The sequence below is a fragment of the Benincasa hispida genome, chromosome 1 (assembly GCF_027475165.1).
Source record: "Benincasa hispida cultivar pf3 chromosome 1, pf3_genome.v1.1, whole genome shotgun sequence".
Lineage (NCBI taxonomy): Eukaryota > Viridiplantae > Streptophyta > Magnoliopsida > Cucurbitales > Cucurbitaceae > Benincasa > Benincasa hispida.
In genome coordinates, this window is record NC_143478.1 from 69,731,286 (window position 1) to 69,744,375 (window position 13,090).

At 29.5% G+C, this 13,090-nt stretch overlaps 2 protein-coding genes across 4 annotated transcripts in view; both read right to left on the reverse strand.

Moving 5' to 3' along the window:
* Positions 1-462: 462 nt before the first annotated feature.
* Positions 463-2,516, reverse strand: LOC120073246 (putative kinase-like protein TMKL1). 2 transcript variants are annotated; one of them, XM_090316338.1, is made up of 2 exons: positions 1,621-2,516; positions 463-1,446 (listed from the first exon to the last, which is right to left on the reverse strand). In XM_090316338.1, the coding sequence occupies exons 1-2, from the start codon at positions 2,114-2,116 to the stop codon at positions 854-856; spliced, it is 1,089 nt and encodes a 362-aa protein (XP_090172464.1). In that variant the 5' UTR covers positions 2,117-2,516; the 3' UTR covers positions 463-853. The 2 variants fall into 2 exon arrangements, with proteins under 2 accessions (XP_090172464.1, XP_038881903.1); XM_039025975.2 differs by having other exon boundaries at positions 1,636-2,430.
* Positions 2,517-8,549: 6,033 nt separating this feature from the next.
* The window catches only part of LOC120085169 (ARM repeat superfamily protein), a 37,818-nt gene continuing 33,277 nt past the window's right edge, over positions 8,550-13,090 (reverse strand). For both annotated transcript variants that reach the window (XM_039041056.2, XM_090316351.1), the window contains 5 exons: positions 12,259-12,927; positions 11,761-12,170; positions 10,550-10,808; positions 10,216-10,386; positions 8,550-9,096 (listed from right to left, as the gene is read on the reverse strand). In XM_039041056.2, the coding sequence (XP_038896984.1) occupies positions 8,866-9,096; positions 10,216-10,386; positions 10,550-10,808; positions 11,761-12,170; positions 12,259-12,927 (1,740 nt within the window). In that variant the 3' untranslated portion in view covers positions 8,550-8,865. The remainder of the gene's footprint in view (positions 9,097-10,215; positions 10,387-10,549; positions 10,809-11,760; positions 12,171-12,258; positions 12,928-13,090) is intronic.

A 13,090-nucleotide genomic window follows, 5' to 3' on the forward strand; every position in this document is an offset into this window, starting at 1 on the left:
TTAGTATATTACTGTTGCAAATAAGGAAAATTGAAAATGAACCAATACCAACTAAAGATAGATCTGTTATCCATTTGTAGCAATTCTTTTTTGGAATACTAGTCTAGAGAACTTAGTGAATTTGAACTGCAAAACATTACCCTTTTCAATCTGAAGCTACTGAAACTAAGAATGGATTCATGTTCATCCGACTGCTCTTTCTGTTTAGAAGTTGTTTCTGATAATTCTTTTTCTTTTTTCTTTTCTTTAATTGCTCTTAAGGAATAGCTGTCAGAAGGGTAGAATGTCAATTTTAGGACTTGTTTTGTGAGTTGTTCTGAAAGACAGCCTTTTGCTTTTGTTTTTTTTAAAAAATGCTTTTAAGGATAGGTTTTCTGTATCTTGTGCATGATTAAGGTTATTGTGTACTTGGGGAAACTTTTCATAAATCCAAGATCTTGGAAGGAAGAATAGCTTAAACCATTATCAAAAACATGTTTCCTGTAAAACTATATCAGAAGAGAGAATTTTCCATACACTAATTATCTGACACATTTTATTGAATCTTTGTTCTAAAATGCAGTAACCTATTTTGCAAAACACTTTGTAAACAACTACTTGGCTTCAATCATGGATCATTTAACAAAATTTTCTTCAAAATACCAAACTGTTACAGCTTCTTTAGCCCTTAGATGCCAAAATTTTAGCCCCTCAGTTCCAGTGGTATTCCATATATGTACAGCAGAATCAATACCCTCTCAATCATGTTGGACATGGAGAAGTTAGTTCTCAAGAATTATACTGATACCAATTTGTTTTAAATCTTGTCCCTTTGACTGACTGCCATGTGGTGTAACATGCTCCAGAATCCCGACTACGTTCCGATTTCGTTGAGCTTCCGTAGTACTTGCTTCATACTAGGTCTAAGAGCAGGAGAAGGAGAACAACAAGCCATAGCAAGCTGAAAGAATTTGAGAATCTTTTCTTCAGTAACATGATTTCCATCAATGCTGCTGTATAGAAGTATTTCTGGATGGAATAAATCTGCAATTCTGTGTCCAAGAACAGCATTTCTCATAAAGTTAGGCAAGTAAAAATCCTCATCAGGAACAGTTGGCTTTTCGTTGAACGGTTCCTTCCCCGAAAGTAACTCGAGTAATATCACTCCATAGCTATAAATGTCAGTCTCCTCAGTTGCATCCTTCATCTTGATCAGCTCAGGAGCTTTGTATCCATTGGCTGCTGAGGCTTCAAGTATCTCTTGGGCAGATGGGGAATTCAACAGTAGATGAAGGCCAAAATCGGAGACATACGGTTCATAATTCCTATCCAAAAGAACATTTTTGGATTGAAGGTTCCCATGGATTGTTGGCTTTTGCAAGCCAGTATGAAGATGATCCAACCCTTTCGCAATACCAACCGATATCTTATTTATAACTCCCCATCTGTGCGAGTCGCCATTCCCATCTGCCAAATTGAATCGAAGTACATTAGTTTAACAAACATATTATAGACAAAGAACTTCTGATCCTGTTGATTGGATCAAGAGAAAGAGCATTATCCGGGAAAATAACAGATAAGCAAGTAGGAAAAAAAAAAAAGATCCATTGTTTATGTAGAAACAGAGAAAAACATAGAGACCTTGGATTTGTTTACCTCTAATGAACTGAGCTAGATTTCCTCTCCTGTAAAATGGATGAATGAGAAGCTTCTCTGCTCTTGGACCTGAATAGAATCCCAAAAGAGGCACCAAATTTTGGTGTCTTATAGAACCCAAAAACTCAATTTCACTGACAAAATCTTCAAGTCCAGCAGTACAAACTGGCCTCAGAAACCTCAGCAGCCTTACTGTGTTGCTTCCTTGCAAATAAGCCTTATACAAAGTTCCATGGTTGGCTTTCCCAATCACTTCCCCAGGAGCTTCCAATATATCTACAATGGTAAGGTCCTGTCCACCTTGAAAACACACCAATTCTTCTCTTTCTTCCTCCTCTTTATCCCTATCCTGTTTTCTCTCTATGTCATTGTATTCATCAATATCCTTCCCTTTTCCCCTTCTGTTCAAGAAGATGAGAAAGAGAATCACCAAAACTGCAACTAAAACCACTCCAAGAGCTAGATTCAGCAACTGGGTCATCTTCTTTTGATGGAAAGTTTGCTTCTTTGAACAGAAAAAAAAAGGGTTAACTAAGAGAAGAAGAACCTTCAAAACTCAAAGAGTTTCATGGCTTCATTTCTTCTTTGCAGTGTTTACAAAAGAAATGAAGTGGAAAAGAGAAGAAGAGGAACTGTTGCTTTAGAATGAGCATTGGATCAAGAGAAGAATAAGGTTATTATTATTATTATTATTGTTATTGCATTATGGGTCATTTCAGAAGGCAGAGAGAGAAATTGCATAAAAGACAGATCTGAGCCATGTGATGGCCATGGCTGATTGACGGCTATGTTTGTGCAGAAACTTTGAATTTTAATTCCATTTCAACAAGCGAGAATGTCTCTTTGCTCAATTATGTCTAAGGACAATGATGAGTTTTCTTAGATTCAAAACAAACATACTCATTACTACATTTTATACAATATAGTATGTTTTTCCCTTCCTGTATACTCCTTGGGCAATAAAATGAAAGTTTGGTCACAACCTAACTTACTCGTTTAAAAGTCAAAGCGAACGTAGCTCAATATCCATAAAGTATGTGTTTTCTGTTTCGAGATCAGAGGCAAAAAAAATGTTTACAATCAAAATATTCTTTTGATTTAATTACAAGGTTTGTCTTTAAACCTTTGAAATTTGTATCTATTTGATCTGTAAAGTCTCTAAATTTTTAATTTTGTATGTTACAAGTTACTACCAAGTTTGAGTTCTTTTAAAAATTAGTTGGTTTATTAGATATAAACTTGAACTTATTTTAAAATTTCAATTTTATGTTGGGTAGTTTCACGAATTTAAAAGATTTTAAAAGTTTAGGACTAAATTTTATAACTCTCAAAGTTTATATACAAATTTCAAATAAATTTATAACTTAATTCATTCTTTTTCATGAAGTGTAAATTTATTTACGATTAAAGTACAAGCTTAATCTCTGAACTTTCATGTTTCTATCTAATAAGTTCAAGAATTTTCAATGATGAGTCAAATAGATCCTTTACATATTTAACATCTTTTAAAATTAACAAATTTATTAAACATAAAATTGAATTGTATATAATAAGACATTTAATTTTTAATTTTGTGTCCATATGTAACTAATAAGTAGAAAACTCAATAACTTATTAGTTACGAAATAAAAAATTAAAGTAATTATTAAACATTTTTTAAAGTTTAAGAGTTTATTAGACAAAAATATGAAAATTCAGAAATATGTTAAGACACTATTTAATACAAACATAAAACTTCATGGACTGTGTTTATAGTTTAATCTTCATTTGTTATTGTTTTTTCCTTAAAGAAAAGGAAAGGTTTTATCCATATGTAAAATTTAAATACTTTTTAAAGAGTTGTTTTTTTCTTCTTTTTAATCCAAAATTTGAGCCTTTTATGATCATATGCACTTTAATTTGCTTTAGACATGTCAAGCCAGAAGTGTACTTGCATGCTTAGATGACAGCTAAAGAGATAGAGCATTTTCCCCTTTTTCTTTTTCTTTTTTTCTTTTTCTTCTTTTCTTCCCTTTTTTCTTTTTTAATTATATAATTCAAATGTAAAAAAGATTGATTTTTTCTGTTACCAATGTTAGGTGTTACCTTTAAATTTTTTATTCAATATTCGAATCTGTGTGTTTTTTATGTGTCTTAAAAGAGTTTTTTTTTTTTTTTTTCCTTTTTAAAAAATAAATTTTGTGTTAATGGAATTAATGGTAAAAATCTTTATATTTTAGAAAATTGTATATTTTCCTCTTAAATAAACTTAATCTAGATGAAAAATAGTAACACATATTTGTAATTTTGAATTTTTTCTGTTTCTATCGTATTAAGGGTAGGTTTGGATTGACTTAGAAAAAATATTTTTCAAAAAATTCGTTTTTATGTAAATATCTTTTGGTCAAAACTATTTAAATTACATTTCAAAAACTATCTTAAGTGGTTGCAAACAATTCGATTTTTTAGATGATTTTTTCATTTTAAATTAAATACTTAATTCAAAATTTTAGTAAGAAAAAAATTAGTCTCTACTCGTGTCCTAGTCTGAGTACCCCAATAATCTTAGCCGTAAACGACGTACCATAATTTTTTTAAAAAAAATAAAAAGAGATATAACTGTAACGATCAAATGTAGAGTTTTCTTAAATTACATTACTCCATATTTGAGAGAATATTTTGAATGAGGGGTTATAGTGTAAAGATACCTTGGTAATCTATCCAAGAAAAAACATGAAGTTCAGTTTCAATTTTTTTTTAAAAAAAGATAAAATTAAATATTACTAATCATATGATATCTATTCTAAAATCCAAAATTTCAAATTTTAATATTATTAGTCATGTGATTTCTCTCATACACACATGGATCTAATGTCTTTTTCTTCTTTCCTTTTTATTAATTTTAATTACAAATGAGAAAACAAATTATTTAAAAATACATATTCTTCTCAAACCAAGATAGTTTGTTTGGTAGGCAACCTAAAAATAGATTTTTGAAAACAAGAAATTCAAAGAAAACAAAATTGTATTTCATGTTTCCAAATATATGACTGGTAGCAGATTTAGAAATTAAATTCAAAATGTATTTTATATTATATTTATAAATCATAAAAATTTATTAAATATCGGATTGAATATAATTATCAATAATTAATTTATGAACGTATTTTATGCAAAAAAAAAATGTATAATATTTATTTTGCAATATCATATAATACATATTTTAATTTTATAAAAACAATTGAATTTATAACCTGAAATACTATATTTATTTTATTTTTTCTAATATAATCCTTCATTTTAAAATTTTAAATTCAAAATTTGGATACATAGAAAACGTAAAAATGTTATTTTCAAAATTTGTACGGTTTAGATCAAAGAATCTAAAAACATACGAATTGTCTACCCAGCGCGTATTCGTTAAACTCAATGAATCTAAAAACATAAAATAAAATCTGAATTGTTTACCAGATATATACTTTTTTTATTTTTTCAAAATGTACCTACAATAAACTACACAAACATTATTTAATCTACCTCCTCTGTTCGTCCAATATTTTTTTTAAAAAAAAAATATTCATTTTTTTACTTATTTTAATTTTATATGAAAATTGGTAGCTTTTGAAAAGTGGACGTTTAGAAATTTTCTTTGTCATCTAATTTTGGAAAATATTATTGAGAAGGATCTTAATTCTTTTAATTTTGGTTAGTGACCCACAAAACCAACTTTTGTCAATACATAATTATATTAACAACAAACAAAATACATATTCATTGGTCACCATCCCAACAAAATCACACTTTCATTTCCTTACGAAACAATAATTACCCACTAAATATCTTTTTTTATATTACTATTTTTTTTTTGTTTAAATTTTCATTTACTAAGCAATTTATTAAACAAAAAAGTTTCATTTAATTGTTAGTAATGAAAAATATTTTTTGTATGTCAAAATTTTCATTTAAAAATATTTAGAAGACTTAAAGTTTGTACTATCTATTTTGAATAGATATCAAAGGCTCAATTTCTTCCTATCACTTACGATGACCAAAACTATCCGAATGTAATAAAATAAATAATTATTGATTTTTTCATTTTTAAACCTTTTACTTTCATAATTTACATAAATATGGGATTTTCAAAAATAGAAAAATAAGAAAAATTATTTATACAAAATAGTAAAATTTTAATTTTTTATAGAGGTTGATAAAAATCTATCCATGTCTAAAACAGATAGAAGTCTATCGCTAATAAAGTCTATTAGTGTCTATCAATATTCTTTTTCGTTGTTTCCGTAAATAATTTGATTTTTTTTTTATCTGTGAAAATTTTTCTTAAAAAATATATTAAGTTGTTTATACTTATTGTAGTTTTATATTTGGAAAAAGAATAATACGAATATGTGCTTTACGAATTTGAAATGCAAAAGGCAAATACTTAAGAAATTGGTGAATGAAAATTTATTCCTTCCCAGATGAATTATAACCTCTTTTGTTTTTCCTTTGAAGAAATATATATAACAATATATTATTGTTCTTACAAATTAATTTTTCAAAAGCAGTAAATTAATTAGTGATGGGTTAAAGATTTTTAGACTACTTAATAACCTAGACAAGTTTCATTTCTTCATTTTTATTTCTTCAATAGGAATAAAAACATCCATCTTAATTTAGTTCAACTAATTATAATATATATTTTCAACTAAAATATCAAAAGTTCGAGTTGGAATCCCCGTCCCTAATATTTAAAAAAATATCTTTTTTATTTTTTATTTATTAATTTTGGTAGAGCAAATGGGATAGATCGTACTTTTAGAATTTGGGGAGACGTAAATCTTGCCATTTTTTTTTTTTTTTTGACAATACGTAGGATGGAGGAATCAAATTTCTAGCTAAATCTTATTCAATTGAATTATGTTTAAGTGACTCCGATATTATACTCTCAATATATTTCTTATCAAAAGGTAAAAAATAGTGTGATTTATTAAAATTTTAAAAACTAGCACCAAGATAATGTCCACAAATTTAGGAGGATTAAGTGGTCTAATGATAAAAAGAAGTGAAAGACTTTGATGTGATGTGAAGACATTTTTGGTGGCAATTCATCCTATTTAGTCAACTTTTAATAGGAAACAACATGAAATTTGATGCATTTCTCCATTTTGAAGTCTTAGAAAAATTACCTTTAATCTCATTCTTTATTACAGAGAATAATTGTAGGGTACCCTACTAATTTGGTGCAAAATCAAACCCTTCCAGAAATGATTGCTCCTCTTTTTTCTTAACTAATAAAAACAACAAAAAATAAAATGAAATAAAACAATTGCCATTCTAAATTAATGGTGTAAGAAGGGATTAGATTTCAAAGAATGTTCTTTTGAATTCCAACGAATATATAGGACTTAATCACTTTCATTTGTTAATATTTTAATACACTACACATTGAAATTTCTTTTTTTTTTTAAAAAAAAAATTATATTAAAATTTTTTACCATTTCGAAAGTGACTTAGAGAAATATTACAAGTAAGTCGGTTTAAAAACTATTTAATTTTTTATTTTTAAAAATTAAACTTATAAATACTATTTTCATTTAGTCGTATAAACTAAATTTTCTTATTAGTAATTCAAAAATTCAACCACAAATGACAATAATAACATTTGATACTTTAATCCTCAACCACCCACCAACCCCTAAACTATTAACTCCATATCTATATCTCAAACTCACATAGGAAGATATGACTTTCTTTGCACTCAATTTTTTATTTCAACAATTATTAAATCTATTGTATTATAAATTACCAAATTTAATTGGTTCTTAGATTTTTAAAAGGAAAAAAATACCAATCACAACAAATATAAGTGAAGTGCCAGTGGTTTGAATAAATATAACTTTCCAAACTAATAAATGTAATTATTCTCGACGATGTTAGATGTAGGCAATTATAGGCTATCATGTTTTTAAATTCCTACTTGGTAAATTATTATAATATCTTTTGTTTTTAACAATTAAATATAACAAAACCGACTCTCTTTAAAATGATTAATTTGCATTGTTGATAAGTATGCATCAAAAACATTTAAAAGAAAGGGTCTATTATTTATATATTTGCGTGGAAATAGAAAATCAATTTACTTGTATATATATACAATATTGCCATAATTTTAATAGCCTCCAAAAATATTTTTCACAATTAAAATATGAACTAGAGTGGTGGTTTGGTCAGATCAGATGTAGCTCTCAAACAGTTAAAAAACGAAAGATTTTCATTTTTCCTATCAAAAGAATGCACACTAAAGTGAAAATGGAACTTCAGGAAAAAAAAAAAAAAAGACTAATTGTAATTATCAATGCCTTAAATTAGAAGCTTATATGCTATTATTAATGATGATTTACTTGACAAATTGAAGAAATAATTAAATTTCAAACAAAACAATAAATATAGGGCTAAAAGTCCCTGCCATTTGATGATGACATTATATGAAACCCTTCCTCATTATTTCTTGACATTTGAATTTTTATAATTATAATTATAATTAGATATATAAAAGCATAAATATATCGTTTTAATTAAAAAAAATATTAAGAATATAACATTTTTTAAGAGTAATTTCAAGTGTGATATTCCTTTACTAAAAAAATTATAATCACAACATTTTCTTTAACGAAAAAACTTGTTCATCGTTCTTTAATTTAATAAACACCTTACATTATTTTTTGAGTGATTTTTAAAAATAAAAAAATAAAGAAACTATTTACACAAAATAGCAAAATTTAATATTTTTCGATAGAAACTGATAGAGACGGATAGAAGTTTATCAGTATTTTTTTTCAACTATTTCTGTAAATAGTTTGACATTTGTTCAATCTATAAAAATTTCCGCAAAATTTCTTCATAATTGACAATATCAAAAACAAAAAACAAGCATTCACTGCAAGTTAAAAGCCCAAAATTTCATTTTCAGAATTTCCTTCGTAATAATCACTTACATTATACGTGATGTATGGATATACACCAGATATGTTACACAATTACTTGAGAAAGAATATACTACTCCATTCTAGGCAATTATACAAAATTTGACCTCACAACTAACTGCTTTTCCTATATTCTAAACCGTTTAAACACAAGCAAAAGCTAAGAGTTAACAAAAACACTACCTCAATAAATAGTCTTCAGTTGAAGCATTTAATGGTAATTCACTCTGATGATTAAAGAAAAAAAAGCATTGAACTCCCATACGAAGTCTTATAGGTACTGCCGAAGGCTTTCACCACTCATAGACTCCATTTCCTTGAGAATATCTTGTGCAAGAGATTTAACAGAGAGCTCCACATCTTCAAGCAACTCGCCGAGGAAGGGGATGGTTTCGGGTAGAAGTACTAAATATTCTTCCTTCAAATTCTCCAGAAGGTACTTGACGATTCTTAGACCCAAAATTCGTGTACGAACTTTATCGCTTCTGGTTTGCATCAATACCTACAACAAGAGATTAAAGAGATGAAAATCAGTAAATTTCAAAAACTCAATTACCTTATAGCATGCAGAAACCTAAACAAAATTTGAATAGGGTGCAAAGACGCACACTTGGTAGTAGTGATATTGGGATTTGATTGTTTTGGGAGTGTATGCATTTTCTCCTCAGGTAGTATGTTTATACCAAACATTTAGGGGAAACTTTGCCAGTAGTTTTAAGGTCTTCATCGACTAAACCTTGCTATTCAGGATTTGGTTTTTGAAGCTAGTTCAGTTCATGTTATTCCACAATGGATTTCATAGTTTGGAATTTATTAGCACGTCATGTTCCTTTTCCAATTTGGGTAGGGTATTCTGGGGCAAAAAGTGTATTTTTAGATTGATTGGTGATTTAACATAGTATCAGAGAGGTCATATGTTCGAACCTCTATAATATCATTTACTCTACATTTAATTTTTGATTGTTGGAACTTCTACACATTTCCAAGCCCACAAAGTAAGAAAAAGTGTTCAAGTATTAATGTCCCGTCTCTGCATGCTAGGGCTTGATAAAGGAAACAGTGAAGGTTGAAAAAAAGCACCAAAACGAGGAACAAGTTCATGCTTCTAATTGTGGTCGACGCAACCAAGGAGACAAAAATATATTCAAATCAACTCCATCATATCAAAAACTGAATGCGTTGACTAAATATACCGTTTTGTTCGGAGGAACTGTGTAATACTTCCCAATTAAAACCATTTGATAGAAATTCCAAAATTTTTAAGTCGTTAAAAGCTACTTGCATATAAGTTTACAACAATTTAGTCGAAAAGTACTTTCATATTTGAACTGTGTTTGACATGCTCTTTTTTCAAGTGTTTTGGGATGACTAAAAGTACCATTTACAAAAATGGGTAAACATTTGGTTAAAATTTTAAAGCGCGTAAGATATACTAAGTTTCTTAACCGACCAAAGTCACTGTTTAAAAATTTTCAAAAGCAGATAAAAAGTAATAGTGCAAAGAAAGCATTTAACTAATTTTCTTTCCAAAATATTTATATGCTATGTGATTCATTTAAAAGAACTTTTTTTTTCCGAAAAGATATGTCAAACAACCTACTACAACTTAATACGATTTTACCTCATGATTCAAGTGTTTCCATAACGTGTCACTCCCAGCAGCCACAGCCATTTGACCAATGCAAATCACCAGAACATCATCAACCTCGTTTACAGATGGAACATTTGTGTCTGCGTCAAGCATTTCTGGTGGCTCAGACACCAACTGTGCAACTACGGGTTTGAGCAGAACCTGTAAAGAACACAACCAAAAATCATTAGTCAAGGTATAAACTAATAACAACCAGAGACCAAGGAGACAATCTAGACAGCTACATTAAGATTTTCCATATCAACTGCTGATTAGTAAACATTGCTTATGTTCGTCACAAGTGAGAGGGATGAGATCCATTAACCTGGAAATTTGAAGAGTCAAGGAATTTCGAACTCCCAGTATCATGGAGAAAGCACTTGTGCAATGATGATAGGATCAACGCTCTTAAATGCCAGCTTTTAAGTGATACCACTCCAGTTTCTTCTTTGCTATCACTACTCACGTGCACCTTAGCCTTCTTTCTTTTTTGTATTGAACCAGTATATCTTGCATCTCCTGAATTTGTAAGGTGGCGGACGCATCCATCTAGCAAGTGCTTGAAGTAGGGAACGAAAAGTGACCTAAATTGAATGGAAACAGCAACCAGCATCAATAGTAATTACCAGGGTATTTTGAATATAACACAACCCCTCATTCCCGTAAAAGACATAAAAGCTATAACCTCGAATAATAAAGAAAATTTGAATGATGTAGAACGAAAATCACAAACTATAATGGTAAAAAAAAGTTCCTATAAGAATTAGTATTGTTTCCTTGAGTGTTTCAGTAATCAATTAAAATGAGAATGGGAAAAAAAAATCATTCAGATAGTAAATGAGACCTAAATTTATCAATAGTTTTCCCATTAGATGGAAATCATAATTATCAATTGGGCTAATTTGGGTGTGGGACACAAAATAGAATGATTCTAGATAATAGTCACAAGCAAAAAGAATAATGTAATAGTAGAATGAATATGAAATAATTAAGGAATGAAGAAGGTATAGGTTACATTTCAAATTAGTACACGAAAATGTGATATTTGTGGCTATTTGATCTGTAAGCTTTCAAAATTATAAATAGCTTTAAATTTTTAAAATTGTTAAATTTACAGGTCTATTGAACACAATTAAAAGTTTAGAGTTACATTAGACACAAAATCAAATTTATATTCAACAAATCTAATAATTCCATTAACTTTCAAATTTGTCAAGGACATATCATATACAAAATTGAATATTTAGGGACATGCTATAACACGGATAAAAATGTTCATGGATATATTGATATATTAGTCGATATATCCGTAAATCGAAGGGTTCAATATCGATATTAATTATCCATGAATATCTCTAACATCTTTTATAAATGCTCGTAAAACATGAAAAAATGTTAACTACAGACTTAAACCTTCAAACAAAAATTTACTACAGTAGATAATTCAGAAGATCACGTAGATCTACAGAAACTACTTTATTAAACAAAACCATACATCAACACTAAACTAAAATTTTAAAAGGAGTCAACACATACCGATGTTTCTCAGCAAGTTTATTTACTAGGCCATAGAAAGATATAGCCCTGTCAATGCTTGTGCTTCCAGCCCTTGCACCATCTTCTAAATCCGAATCTGCCCACTCAACACTTCTAATGAATAAAGGCTTAAACATGCTTTCAGTAAGTTTAAGTGTCAGCAAACTCAGTGCACCAATAACACTATTTTCTGCAGCATCAACGTTTGTGACAGAAACAGGGTGCTGGCGACGTAAATCAAGCGCCTGCAAGCACAGGTCAAAAATCTGTGTGTGGTAAGCAGCAACAGATGGCCTATCCATTTTTCCAACAATGTTTGCTAGCAAGTCGAAGGTGATGATCACACTTGAATCTCCAGATTCAACAGCACGAGTAAAAAATTTCAACAAAGGTGGCAAAACGAGACGAACCTAGAAAAGATTCAGTTATTATCAGATAAATGAAACAAGAACAATCATTAGAGGAATGCCAATCAATGTGACAAACTAAAACACTTACAGGAATTTTCTCTGTCAGAAGTTTCCGTATTGAGTCAGCTTTCAGCTTCAACTTTAAATCTGATCCCCATACTAAGTTAGGATGAAGCACCAAAAGTTCTAAAATATCTCCAAGATAAGGATTTAGAAATCCACCGAGCTTCTCCACAACAGCCTCCAAAGTGACAGCAACAGAAAGCATAATAGATTCCTTCAAATCTGATGACTGGACTGACATTTCAGAACTGCATCTTGTATTCTCAACTACACAACTACGAGACACATTTATCACCTTCCCCATTATACTAGGTAACTCACTCAATGACCTTGGCCCTAGTACATAGATCAGTGTGCTGCATGTTCGAAGGCAGCTAGAAGACAGAGGTAAGTTGTTTGAAGTAATATATTTTACAATTGACGCTAGCCAAACACTGATAACTGAATGGTAAGAAGAAAATGCATTGGCAAGAATTTCTATAGCTGAAATTGCGGCTACTTTAAGAGAAGTATCAGAAGCATCAGTAGAATCATCAATTAAGTGAATAATTCTCAAAGATATACTGTCAAATAATTTGAGAAAATCATCATCCAGGTGAAGCCAGGGACTTCCCGAAAGTTTCTCTTTCTTTGCCCCCTTCTTTGACTTCACCCTACTGTGTCCTTTAACTGTTTCACATAAAAGGCTGAGAGCCTGCAGGAGGTTAAGATAATATGTGAAATTTATGAGCTACGCAATAAAGAAATGTTATATTAACACAATAAAACAAGCGAATAAGTTGGCATAACAGATCGAAGGAAAGCTAAGTCATGAAATGCACTTGGTACAAATCTACTTATTATCAGTGATTGTAGTA